Below are 14,183 nucleotides of genomic sequence, written 5' to 3'. Positions count from 1 at the left end.
CCCGTCGACTCTGGTATTCCACCAGGGCGAGAGGCGCAAGCGGAGTCAATGGGAGAGCGTCAGCCATCGACTTACTGCAGTGAAGACACCACAGTAAGTAGATCTAAGTACGTCGACTTCAGTTACGTTATTCACGTAGCTGAAGTTGCATAACTTAGATCATTTCAAACCTCCCCCCACCCCCACTGTAGACCAGGCCTTACATTCTCATCCAATTAGCCCTTATACCGTGATCCCACCAGCTCAGAAAAGCCAAGCAGGGTTGTACCAGGTAGACCCTGGGATATAAGATCTTCAAGGAACAGCTTGAGGATGTAGGAAGTGGTGTTGGGGATTTATTAAGTGCCACTTTCTCCCAAGTCAGTACTGAGTCAATGTGGAGAAAAATAGGGACCTTCCTTTTAACTTCATTGAAATGCAAAGGTCTATCAGACAGCATTAGGGAGAGACAGATTGGGAAAACAATAGCTATTATGCTCCTCTCCTAAGAATACTGTGCATGTAAGGAGAAACGTGTGTGCTTGTTTGTTAAGCTTACATAAGTGTTTTAGGAAAGCTTGAGGGTGAAAGACTCTATAGAAAAGTAATAGAGTGTTATAATATTAATGGCATCAATTTCTTAACGAGATATCTCAGGTAATCGTTACACGCTGTGGCTATCATATTTAACCACATCTACTTTTTGAATCATCAGCCACGTGGAGGTGCAGGTTCCTCCTGCATTGTATCATGGATGGAGCAATTTTTTCCTGGGGACCAACATTACATGGAATTAGTAACATTGTAATTTAAAGGTGAATAACCATTTTTTTGTAACCATTGGTCAGACTCTAATCCTGATCATGAAAACACTCAAACACATGCGTAATCTACAGTCTAGACCAGGGGTCAGCAACCTTTCAGAAGTGGTGTGCCGAGTCTTCATTCATTCACTCTAATTTAAGGTTTCGCGTGCCAGTAATACATTTTAACGTTCTTAGAAGGTCGCTTTCTATAAGTCTATAATATATAACTAAACTATTGTTGTATGTAAAGTAAATAAGGTTTTTTAAATGTTTAGGAAGCTTCATTTAAAATTAAATAAAATGCAGAGCCCTCCGGACCAGTGGCCAGGACCCAGGCAGTGTGAGTGTCACTGAAAATCAGCTCGAGTGCCACCTTTGGCACTCGTGCCATAGGTTGCCTACTCCTGGTCTAGACTTCAATGGGACTACTCACATGAGTACAGTTACATACATGGCTAAATGTTTTTAGGATCAGGGTCAAAATCACTGCTGAGGTTAAACACTTTTAGGGGATACTGATGAAATAACTATTTTTAATTGCAATAATGTTTTTCACTTATAATAGTTTTCATTAGTAGATCTCAGTGTTTGCAATCCTTGGCAAAAATCATATCCCTATTTTACAGATGGAGAATATGAGGCACAAGGAGGTGAAGAGATTTTCCCATGGTCATGTGGCAAGTCAGAGGCGGAGCTGACAATGGAATTCAAGAGGACTAGTAGCACTGGCGCAAAGCAAGTATAGTGACAACAGACATTGTCCAGAGTTCCTTACATATTTCTGACAATGTAACTTCATTCTTGACCAGGAGCAGCCCTGCAGCTTTAGTAGAATAGGCCTCTTATCAGTGGACTGCCAAAAGTGTTGAAGCATGCCAGAATGTGTGGTGGTATTGTGATGCTGACAAATTTTAGGGTTCTCGCCTCTTTGAGAGTTGTCTCATTTTTTTGATTTTATTTTATCAGACTCAGCCATTATGATATTGTGATGTCGTGGTGTCATGTTGCTATGCAGCGTGTTTCATGGTAATGTCAGCACTTGGTGATCCAATGTTGCAATGTAATGATGTTTCATAAGTTCTGTAATAGCCTTTGGATGTAATAATGTGTTGCAATCAATGCTTGCAGAAGTGGTTTCCCATAAGTAAATCAGGATGATTCCGGAAATACTGTGAGAGGTGGTTAGCCCTAGATTGATGATGACACCACCAAACTCACTTTTAGTTATGCTTTAAACCACCATTTGGATTCAGCACGCCAAGGGAAAACGCTAGTACTGACAGAAATTCTGTCATTTTGAAAAAATAAATCAATAAATAAAATTAATTCCAGAGTGGAACAAAAAGGTGAAATTTCCAAACTTCCTGTGAAACAAAATTTATGAAAAATATTTGTTTCAGGTGAATCAAAACATTTAATTTTGATAAAATAAAAATGTATTTTGATTTTGACATTTATATAGAATATTTTATTAATGTTTATATTGTTTTAAAATTACTTTAATAATTTTAAAAGTATAATATAAAATAGAATAAAAATATAAAAATAAAATTTGAAACAATAAACATTAAATATAAAATCAAAAATATAAAAATGAAAAAAATTGAAATGAAAAGTTGTTTTGAAACATTGCTTTGTTTTTTTTTCCAAACAAAAATACATCAAAATTCACACATGCCTATGGAACATTTCAATTGTGATGAATTAATTAGTGCAGGGTTGATGTCACTGATTTATATATGGCCTGGGCTACACATAAAACTTAGGTCAAGCTAGCTACATCCCTCAAGGATGTGAAAAATTCACACCCATGAGAGATGTAGTTAATCCTACATAACCCCAATACAGACACTGCTAGGTTGATGGAAGAATTCTTCCATCATCTGAGATACCACTTCTCAAGGGAGTGGATTGACCCTCGTGGTCCCTTCTAACCCTATGATTCTATAATTCTATGAGTTACTACAGTAGCAGAAAAAAACCTTCTGTCGCTGTACCACAGGAGCCAGCAAACAGAGCTGAAAACAGGAGTAGGAGTTTGGGGGAGTATATGTGTATGGTGAGTTTTTTGTTTGTTTTTTGTTTGTTTTTTTCCTTGACATGAGCTTAGGAAGGAAGGCTATCACAGATACGGGGTAACAGTGGTAGTGACCCAAAGAATGGAAGAGACAATGCAGGTGACTTCAAGTGGAAGATGCAAGATGTACATTATTCTGGAGAGGGTACCTGATAGAACTAATGGAAGAGAAGATCCAAGGTTTGGAGATGCAGCTAGAAATTATATTTTTTAGAGGGGAATTCGAGCAGATGATGGAGGGAAGGAGAGAAGAAGCTGAAGGGAAAACTGAAGACTTGCAGATGCATGCCGAACAAGAGAAATGTGAGGGTAGATTGCTGGATGAAGAAAGTGGCCTGTGGCAGCATGTGATTACAAGAGCAAGGCAGAAGGCTAGCAAAGGAGGAATATTGCTGAGGAACAGGTTCACTGTGTTGGAAAATGAAGAAGGGCAAGGAAGAAGAGAAGAGCAGCTAGACCTACAAGAAGAGGGGAAGAGACAATGGAGATAGCCATAGTTCAGAGTCCCAGGAGGACAGAGGATGACTCTCAGAAGACTGCAGGTGAGAACAAAAGACAAAAAGACTTGCACCCAGAAAGAACAAATGGGGAAAGGCCTGAGAATTGAACCAACACCAGGCGTAGGCAGGTCTACTTAACTGAAGGCAGAACTACTGATGCAGGAAGTAAAACCAGATATTATAGGGATAGTGGAAAGATGGTGGAATATTGTCATGACTGGAATACAGGTACTGAAGGGTGTGTGCTGTTCGGGAATGAGAAAAATAAAAGTAAAGGTGGTAGAGCAGAACGGTATATTAACAATGAGGTAGACTGTAAAGAAATTTAGAATGGAATAGATGGAATGGGTAAAACAGAAGCTGTTTGAGTCAAAATCACTTTGAGGAAGAATGGCAACAGAGGCTGCACAGTGATAGTGCTTGGGGTCTGCAAGTGCAGATGCTCTAAGCTGACAGAAGAGAGCTCTCCTGTTGACTTAATTACTCCAGCTCCCGCAAGTGGTGGTAGCTATGTCAGTGGGAGAAGCTCTCCCACCAACATAACACTGTCCACACCGGCACTTAGTTCGGTGTAACTTAAGTTGCTTAGTAGGGTGGCTTATTCTCACCCCTGAGCGACATAATTTATACCAACTTAAGCTGTAGTGTGTGTGTAGCCTTATTAATAACGGTAGGGCCTAGATATTCCTGGGTGTGAGAACTAACAGATTTCTTCACCAAATAGTCACCGAACCAACAGGAGGTGATGCCATTTTAGATTTAGTTTTGGTAAGTAGCGAGCTCATAGTAGAACTGGGTGTAGAGGAGAACCTTAGTTCGAGTGATTATGAGTTAATCCAGTTTAAATTCAATTAAAGGATAAACAAAAATAAGTCTGCAACTAAGGTGCTTGATTTCAAAAGAGCAAACTTTAAATAATTAAGGAAATTAATTAGGGAGGTGGACTGGACTGACGAACTCAAGAATCTGAATGTGGAGGAGGCTTGGAATTACTTTAAGTCAAAGTTTCAGAAGCGATATGAAGCCTGCATCCCAAGCAAAGGGGAAAACTCATAGGGAAGGGTTGCAGATCAAACTGGATGAATTGGCATCTCATACAGGTATTAAGAGAAAGCAGAAAGCCTACAAGGAATGGAAGAAGGGATGGATCAACAAGGAAAGCTACTTGTTGGAGGTCAGAAAGTGTAGGGATAAAGTGAGAACTGGCAAAAGCCAGGCAGAGTTGGACTTTGTAAAGGAAATTAAAACCAATAGTAAAAGGTTCTTTAGCCATGTTAGTAAAAAGAAAACAAGGAAAAAAATAAGTGTGTCTGCTAAACAGTGAGGATGGAGATTAAAAATAATCCAGGTATGGCCCAACACCTAAATGAATACTTTGCCTCAGTTCTTAATAAGGGTAATAAAGAGCTTGGGGGCAGTGACAGGGTGGATAATGGGAACAAGGATGTGGAAGTAGAAATTACCACATCTGAGGTGGAAGCCAAACTTAAACAGGACCAATTCAGGAGGACTGGATAATCTTCATCCCAGAATATTAAAGGAACTGGAATATTAAATTGTTAGCCCAATAAGAAAGATTTTTAATGAATCCATAAACTTGAGGTCATACCCTATGACTGGAGAACTGCAAATGTAGTACCTATATTTAAGAAAGAAAAAAAATGTGATCTAGCTAACTATAGGCCCTTTAGTTTGACCTCACTTGTGGGCAAGTTCTTAGAACAAATTTTGAAAGAAAATTATTAAAGACATAGAGGCAAATGGTATTTGGAATAAAATAAAACATGGTTTTAGAAAAAGTAGATCATGCTAGACCAACCTGATCTTTCTTTCAAAAGATAACTGATTTTCTAGACAAATGAAATGCAGTAGATCTAATCTACACAGTAAATGTTTTAGTAAAACATTCAGTATAGTTCCACATAGGAAATTATTAGTTAAATTGGGCAAAATGGGAATTAATATGAGAATCTAGAGGTGGGTAGGGAGCTGGTTAAAGCAGGGACTACAACAGGTCATACTGAAAGGTGAACTGTCAGGCTGGGGGGAGGTTACTAGTGGAGTATCTCAAGGATCCGTCTTGGGACCAATTTTATTTAACATTTGCTTTAATGACCTTGGCACAATAAGTGGGAGTACGCTAATAAAATTTGCAGATGACACAAAGTTAGGAGGTATTGCCAATATGGAGGAGGACCAGAATACCAAACCAGAAGATTTGGATGACCTTGAAAACTGGAGTGTTAGAAATGGGATGAAATTTTATAGTGCAAAGTGCTAGGTCATTCACTCAGGGCATGGCTACACTTGCAAGTTAGAGCGCATTAAAGCAGCCCAGTGCACTCTAACTCACAACACCTTCACACTGGCAAGGCACGTAGAGTGTTCTGACTCCGCGGCTAGAGCGCTCCTAGTACTCCACCTCGGTGAGTGGAATAACATTTGCTGTGCCCCCGCTGGAGCGTTGCAGCGCCAGTGTGGATGCCCTGGTCTGTTAATGCACTCTGATCGGCCTTCAGAAGTGTCCCACAATGCCTGTTCTAACCACTCTGGTCATCAGTTTGAACTCTACTGCCCTGCCCTCAGGTGACCAACCATCAGACCCTCCCTTTAAATTCTCTGGGAATTTTGAAAATCCCCTTCCTGTTTGCTCAGCCAAGTGTGGAGTGCTCTCAGCAAATCTTTCCAGGTGACCATGCCTCCACGCGCCAGGCGATCCCCAGTATGGAGAAATGGCGAGGTGCTGGACCTCATCAGTGTTTGGGGGGAGGAAGCTATCCAGTCCCAACTGCGCTCCAGCCGTAGGAATTACGATACCTTCAGGCAAATATCAAAAGGACATGATGGAAAGGGGCCATGACCAGGATGCACTGCAGTGCAGGGTTAAAGTGAAGGAGCTACCGCAAAGCCCACGAGGCAAACCGCCGCTCCGGTGCTGCCCCTGCGACCTGCCGTTTCTACAACGAGCTGGATGTGATACTTGGGGGTGACCCCACCTCCACTCCAAGTACCACCATGGACACTTCAGAGCCCAGTTCAACAAGGCAGGAGGAGGAGGAGCAGCAAAGTGGGAGCAAGTGTGCTGAGGCGGAGGAAAACACCCTGGAATCCCTAGATGCATGCAGCCAGGAGTTGTTCTCAAGCCAGGAGGAAGATAGCCAGTAGCGGCGGCCGGTGCTTGGGGAAGGACAAACACCAGAGGAGGTTCCCGGTAAGCGGCTTTTATTTTGGGAAGGAAGTTATTTGGTGCGGACTCCTGGGGTGAGGAGGGTGAGGGCTGCATGCATGCCTAGATGCAGAATAGGGTGTTGATGTGCTCTCTCACATCGAGGTAATCCGCCTCAGTGATCTCTTCAAAGGTCTCATCCAGAACTTGGGCAATGCGCTTGTGCAGATTTCTTGGGAGAGCCACTGTGGTCCTTGTCCCAGTCAGGCTAACATGTCCGCGCCACTGTGCTGTGAGGGGCGGGGGGACCATTGCTGCACACAGGCAAGCTGCATATGGGCCAGGGCGGAAGCCGCATTGTAGTAGAAGACCCTCCCTTGCTTCCCAGGTCACCCTCAGCAGCGAGATATCTTCCAGGACGAACTCCTGTGGAAAATGTGAGGACATTGTTCAGTATAGGGGCCCCCTGATGCTATTGGCTCTCCCCAAGGCTCAGAAACCCAGAGGACAGTATAGCCATGAAACAATCATTCCCCCTGGACCTTGTGCTTACTCACCATTTTGGAGCTCCCGTGGGTTATGTGTGCTCGCTTTGGGATGGCCAAATTATGCTATTGTGTAGACTGTGCTTGCCCTCCTTAAGTACGGGGGAATCATTGCTCTTTTTGGTGTGAAAAATGCTGCCTCTGTTAAGTGTTGCATTTTGCCTTTATGGATGCAACCTTGATATCTCAGCCGTCCGTGTTATCACCGGCCGAGAGACTGCAAAGACTCAGGAAGAGGCCACGTAGAAGCAAGGAAGACATGCTGCATGAAGTAATGCAGCAGTCACTTAACAAGAATCTAAAAGCGCAGGAGTGGAGGGAGAGTGAAAGGAGGATCTGCCAGCAGAATGCGGATCACCAGCACAAAAGCGTGGAGCTCTGGCAGCAAAACACAGATTGGCTGATAAGCATCATGGAGCGCCAAGCGGACTCGATCCAGGCGCTCGTAGCCATGCAGGTGGAGCACTACCGCCACCCCCACCCCCGCAGCCCTTGTCCCAAAACTCTTTCCCTTGTGCCCCCATGTCACCTCCAACCCACTTTCCCCAACATCCTCCAACACCTGTAGCTTCACCACCCAGCCCATAAAACTACAACCCTTACCCACTGCACTCAACCCCCATCACCATGCAGTATAGCCATCCTGAAGTGCAGCACTCATTGCACAGCACTCCAGACAAGAAGGCCGAGTATGATAACAGGACATACGCAAATCTGAGATTGTACCGTTCCCCACTCCACCCCCTTACCCTTTCTGTTTCCCAAGCAGTTGTGTTTCTTTTCAATAAATGATTTTTATTTTCAATAAATGGATATTTTGGCTTTGAAAACATTCTTTATTATTGCATAAAGTAAAAGATATCTTAGCCTAGGAAAGCAACAGACCCTGCAAGTCAGGGTAGCAAACACAGATTCCTACTAACATTGGAACCACTGCACTTCACTCCGTTGCAGGGCACCAGACATTACTGGTGGCTTTCAGCCTCAAATTGCTCCATCAAGGCATCCCTAATCCTTGCAGCCCCGTGCTGGGCCCCTCTAATAGCCCTGCTCTCTGGCTGTTCAAATTCAGCCTCCAGGTGTTGAACTTCCGAGGTCCATGCCTGAGTGAAGCTTTCACCCTTACCTTCACAAATGTTATGGAGGGTACAGCACGTGGATATAACCGTGGGGATGCTGTCATCGGCCAGGTCCAGCTTCCCATACAGAGAGTGCCAGCGGCCCTTTAAACAGCCAAAAGCACACTCCACAGTCATTCTGCACCAGCTCAGCCTGTTGTTGAACCACTCTTTGCTGCTGTCAAGGCTCCCTGTGTAGGGTTTCATGAGCCATGGCATTAAAGGGTAAGCGGGGTCTCCAAGGATCACAATGGGCATTTCGACTTCACCTCCGGTGATCTTCTGGTCTGGGAAGAAAATCCCAGCTTACAGCTTCCTGAACAGGCCAGTGTTCCGAAAGATGCATGCATCATGCACCTTTCTGGTCCAGCCTGCGTTAATGTCAATGAAACGCTCACAGTGATCCACAAGTGCCTGGAGAACCATAGAGAAATAACCCTTCCGATTAACGTACTCGGAGGCTAGGTGGGCTGGTACCAGAATTGGAATATGCGTCCCATTTATCGCCCCTCCACAGTTAGGGAAACCCATTTGTGCAAAGCCAGCCACAATGTCATGCACGTTACTCAGAGTCATGGTTCTTCTGAGTAGGATGCGATTAATGGCCCTGCAAACTTGCATCAACACTATTCCAATAGTAGACTTTCCCACTCCAAACCGGTTAGCGACTGATCGGTAGCTGTCTGGAGTTGCCACAGCTTCCAGATTGCAATAGTCACCCGCTTCTCCACCATCAGGGCAGCTCTCAATCTCGTGTCCTTGTGCCGCAGGGTGCGGGCGAGCTCATCACAGTCTCATGAAAGTGGCTATTCTCATTCGAAAGTTCTGCAGCCACTGCTCGTCATCCCAGACTTGCATGACAATGTGATCCCACCACTCAGTGCTTGTTTCCTGAACTCAAAAGTGGCATTCCATGGTGGTGAGCATGTCCATGAATGCCACAAACAATCTCGTGTCGTATGCATTACTCGAGTCGATATCATCGTTGGAGTCCTCACTGTCAGATTGGATCTTAAGGAGTAACTCGACTGCCAAATGTGACGTGCTGGGGAGACTCGGGCTCCATTCCCGCAGACCGAAAGGGAAGACACGGGGCGTTGGCACAGGACCCAGAATGGGTAGGGACCTACCAAATTCACAGCCATGAAAAATGCATCATGGACTGATCTCCCCAGTGACATCTGGCTAGTGTAGGGGAGGGGCAGGACTGGGGCCTCTTACTGTGTGCGGATCTCCAGATGCTAGTCCCACTCCTGGGGCTCAGTCAGACCCATCTCCAGGAACTTCCCCCAAACGCAGGGAGCCCAGCTCTGAAGGCAGCACCGCTGCCAGCAGCAGTACAGAAGTAAGGGTGGCAATACTGCAACCCCCCCCCTACAATAGCCTTGCGACCCTCCATGGTCCCCTTTTGGGTTGGGACCCCCATGGTTACACCACCATGAAATTTCAGATTTAAATATCTGAAACTGTGAAATTTAAGATTTTAAAAAGCCTATGACCATGAAATTGACCAAAATGGAATGTGAATTTGGTAGGGCCCTATTTATGGGATAATATGCACATGCACCACCTATTATTAAGGTTGCTCTACACTTTCAATTATAAGGTGCTGTTTTCAGTTGCTTATAACTTTTAACTGTTTAGGCTGAAATTTTCCATGCCAGGCATCTGCCTCAGGCTGATTTGTCTTGGGGGGAGGAGGGTGGGAATTTCAGCCAAAATGGTTCAGCTGTTTTCAGTAACAAGGATATTATTAATTATCAAATTGCCCATGTTAAAAAAATATTGGTGACTTTTTCTTTGAACATGTCTAGCACCCTCATGCTTTTGAGCAGGGACTTGACATTTAGCAGGTGGATGGCTTTTGTGTCAGGGATGTGCCTTTTGCCAACCCTGTTAAAGTCTGCCCAACTTTGGGGAAGTTATAAGCCATTTAAAAATTGCTGTTTGCACATGCTCATTAGAAACTTGCAAGACTTTTGCAGTTAAATTCCCAGGTTAAATTGCATCTCTGGGGTGCTACAAGCTGGGACCTGGAATGGAGAGCAGGGAGGCAGTCTCTCCTGTATTCTCAATACCCTCTCCTCACCACCACTTGGCCCATGCAGCGTGGAGCAGATAGCTACCTGATTTAAATGCAGAGGGGACAAGAGCCACTCCTGAAATGTGGGGGATAGGGATTTGATTGGGACAAGGAGCCTGGGGGAAGGAGACTTGGACTAGAGGCTTCTGGGAGGGAGAAAGGGAAGCTGGGACTGGCTGGGGAAGGAGAATGGGACTGGGACCAGCCGGACAAGGAGATGTGCGGTGGGGTCCCAGAGGGGTGAGATCAGGACTTGCTGGGCAAGGAGACTATGACTAGGATGAGAAGCCTAAGGAGTGGAGACTGAGATTAGGTAGGTGAGGAGAATGGGACTGGGATGGGTAACCAGGGAGAGGGAAGAGACAGAAGTAGACAGGGAGAGAATGGAGGGAACAGGGTAGAAGGGGGTCAAGTTAGGGAGTAATGAGCAGAAGAGGCTGTGCCTAGGAGAGCACAGTCTTCTACAGTGCCTGAGATGGAACCCAAGTTTCACAAATCTCATCATGCCTTTGCTGCCAGCAAATATCTATGAAACCCTCTCACGAAGCATTCCAGCCCCTTTTAGTGCTAGTCCACATAGAGGATGACAGCCTACTATTGCTACCAGTCACTCCATTAGCTTACCTGGTAAAAGTCTGTGCAGTAGACCTAATGATGAACCATGTGAATATCAGCATGATGCCCATGATGGAATTTATTTTTTCAGTTTGCTTTTTTAAAAACCTAGGACATTAGACACTCTTTCTCTCTCAAAGAACATTATTAAGGTTAGAAAGTCAAGCTCTAAAGTTAGCAAATGCCAGAATTACAGGTGCCTGTGCAGCATTAATTTGGCCAGCTTGATTGAGTGCATTGTGATAATGTTTAATTAAATGATCTTGCAACTAGTTTTTCCTAGGACCCCTGCACAGACAGCCTTAATTCTGGCATTTCCTAGTGTGCTTGACTTTACCACCTTAATGATATTCTTCTAACATTTAAAATTACATGACAATTGGGCAGCTTGTGGGGAGTACAAACACCAGCCTGACAGAGGGTAGAAAAGGCTGTTGATTGCAACACCACACAGCCTTGGTTAGGTCATTAACCCCTCTGGATATAGGCCTGTTGCACCTCAGGATCTCCTCACAGGCCACCTCTCATGGCTGGGGGAATAGAGGGGCAAAGCCATTGAAAATCAGTAGCACCCCATCCCCTCCCGCGCTGGGAACAGAACCCAGGATCCTAGCGCTGCCTTATGCTAGAAGACCCAGCTTCCTCTCCCATAGCCTGACGCGTAGCCCCACCATTCACTCCCACAGTAGCAGAGTAGGGACTCGAACCCAGCTCCCACGCATTCCTCCGCCAGCATCCCGCTCCCACACCCATGCGCGCTCTAGAGCCCGCAGCTACCTTCTACCACCCGCCTCTTCTCCCTTTGACCAATCAGCAGCGGCGGGGCGGGCACTCTGCGCTCGTGACGCGCCCGCGCGCCCGCTCCCGGGGAGGTGAGATAGTAGGGCCTGGGCACTGGCGCGCGCTCGCGAGGCGAGCTAGAGGAGCTGTGTGAGAGCCCAGTCACAGCGCAGCGCAGGGGCACGAGAGGGGGCAGCTCTGCCGGCCGGGTGGCTCGCGGGGGTTGCAAATAGCAGATGAATCCCGTGCATTGGGGCTTTCTGGAAACACTAGATTGGTAGTTGGCTCCCCTCCCGCCGTGGCGACCAGCCGGCCGAGTGCATTAATAAATGCAGTGGGGCTTTTAAAATTGAAATATTAATTTGTTGCTCTAAATGCATTAGGCTTTTTTTTGGCAAGCCGTTGATTTGTTTTGTTAAACGCGCTTTACTTTTTTTTTTTAAGTGCAAGCAGTAGCGTGGGTGTATTAAATGCTTTTCTTTGCGATCAGATTTGTTGCCTTAAATGAATAGTTATTTTGTTGGGTTTTTTTTGGTAGGCAGCAGGTCTGGTGCATTACATTCATTTTTAAACAGCTGATGCTGTTTTAGATTGAAATACCAGGTTTGATCCTACTTGTGGGCATGACCCATTATGCACAAGGATGGATTTTGTTGTTGCCCTTGTGTGGGGGGATAGTAGCAGCTTGGTTTTAAATCTCAGGATATTTTTGGGGGGTTGTTGGGGACTGTATGTAGAAAATAGACACCAATAACATTGGGATTTTTTTTTTTCAAAATAGAGAGATAAGGATTTCACTTATTTTCCCTGCTGCCTTTAGGTTCGCCCTTTTTTTTTTTTTAAGAGCTGCTCAGATTTTGTTGAGAGGTGGGAGATTGGGGCGATTTTTTTTTTTAGGGTTGTGAAATTGCAGCAGTGTCTGTGTCCTCCTGTGTGATCGAGCCGGGAAAATGGAGGCTGTGATAGAGAAGGAATGTAGTGCGCTTGGAGGGCTCTTCCAGACCATCATAAGCGACATGAAGGTAAGTGATTGAGAGGGAATTGGGGGACCAGGTGCTGGGAAGTCATCTAGTAACCTTTGCTGGGTAAACTTTACAAGCACCACATGATTGCACCATAAATTGCAGCTGCATTGAAGGATCATTGCATTAACTCCCTACCCCACCCAAAGCCCCTTTACACTAGTTTATAGATGAGACAGAGACCCCGTGTTTAATCTTCTGGATGTGTATTGGCATCAGTTATAAATGCTCTTTGCAGTATGTTAATTAATTGTTGATGTTTTTGACTCCTGAGTTGCTTGCAGGACACCACCTCCTTCTCCTGCAGTGCCCATCCGTGAACATTTAAGTTTGGATCTCTTTACCTTACGCCAACATTTCCTATACCATTTTTTTAAAACTGTTTTAGGCTGTGCAATTCCTAACAATAAATGCAACAAGGCCAGAAGTAGTGTAGGACACCTATTATAGTGTGTTGGAAAGCTCTAGGGTGGGGCTGAAAGGGGCAATATAGGCATCAATATACCACCATGATGAGTGCCGTATGAAAATCTAGACCTACAGATACTAAAAAGTAGATTTGTTTTTCTGGGTTGAAACTGTATCTTAATCTGTGATTAATTTTTTTATATATGGTATGTTCATATGGATAGTAACTGCCCTTTCCTGAGTCCCTTTAAATGTAAAGTGCATCAGTTCTCATGGCTTTGCCCCCTTGCAAACTGAAATCACAATCTGCAAAGATCTTTCTTGTGAGGGAGCCATCAATTAAGGGGTGTTGACTGTGTATCCTTGACTGCAAAGGGCCTCTCTGCAGGATATATATCTATATCTATCTATATATATAGGTGTGTGTGTGTATATATATGTGTATATAAATATATATAAGGATGGGGAGGATCTTCTAGCCTAGTCTTGTTTAAAAAAAACAAACTACAGTATCTCTGCAAATGGTCCCAAACCACTACAGCTTAAAATAACGTTACTACAGTGTTTGCAGCTCTTCTTGCGGAATACTGTAATGTTCTCCTTAACAAGGACAAGATGCCTTTCTCGGATGGGGCATAGATGAGGGTCTAGATTTGAGGGAATCCAGCTATAGTCTAAATACAGCCAGTAGTGAAGTGTTACACTGTTTAGAATCATTGCTGTAGAATACTGTAATGTATTTTTAATTTGTATAGGACTCTTCGCAGAAGGGCTGGGAAATGAGGGTTCCAGTTGGAGGTAGTTCTCAGCGATGAGGGATTCACTGGTGGGTGTGGATATACTTTGGATGGGAGCTCAGTTTTACTAGCTAAAATATAATTTACAATGAGGCATACATAAATGAACGTTTTTTGTGTGTACGGGGTGGGTGGGAGGGGAGGTGTCTGGTCCAGGAATTATTTTTTAGCTTGGATTCACATGCACTTTCATCTAAACAGATCTATGGAGATACTTTCTTTACAAGCGGTGCTTTTAATTGTAGGCAGGTTTGGGGGAGAGGTGTGTGTATCAGAAGAATGTTGCA

General features: G+C 44.6%; 1 protein-coding gene across 19 annotated transcripts in view; it reads left to right on the top strand.

Annotated features, from left to right (window-relative positions):
• Positions 1-11,784: 11,784 nt before the first annotated feature.
• The window catches only part of MTSS1 (MTSS I-BAR domain containing 1), a 166,594-nt gene continuing 164,195 nt past the window's right edge, over positions 11,785-14,183 (top strand). For 8 of the 19 annotated variants that reach the window (XM_034763596.1, XM_034763604.1, XM_034763595.1 and 5 more), the window contains exon 1: positions 11,788-12,691. In XM_034763596.1, the coding sequence (XP_034619487.1) occupies positions 12,620-12,691 (72 nt within the window). In that variant the 5' untranslated portion in view covers positions 11,788-12,619. Of the gene's footprint in view, positions 12,692-14,183 lie in introns of all 19 variants that reach the window. The other 11 variants (XM_034763605.1, XM_034763601.1, XM_034763597.1 and 8 more) reach the window with 4 other exon arrangements.

Source organism: Trachemys scripta, chromosome 2 (assembly GCF_013100865.1).
Source record: "Trachemys scripta elegans isolate TJP31775 chromosome 2, CAS_Tse_1.0, whole genome shotgun sequence".
NCBI classification, from domain to species: domain Eukaryota; kingdom Metazoa; phylum Chordata; order Testudines; family Emydidae; genus Trachemys; species Trachemys scripta.
This window is presented reverse-complemented; position numbering and strand designations above follow the sequence as displayed.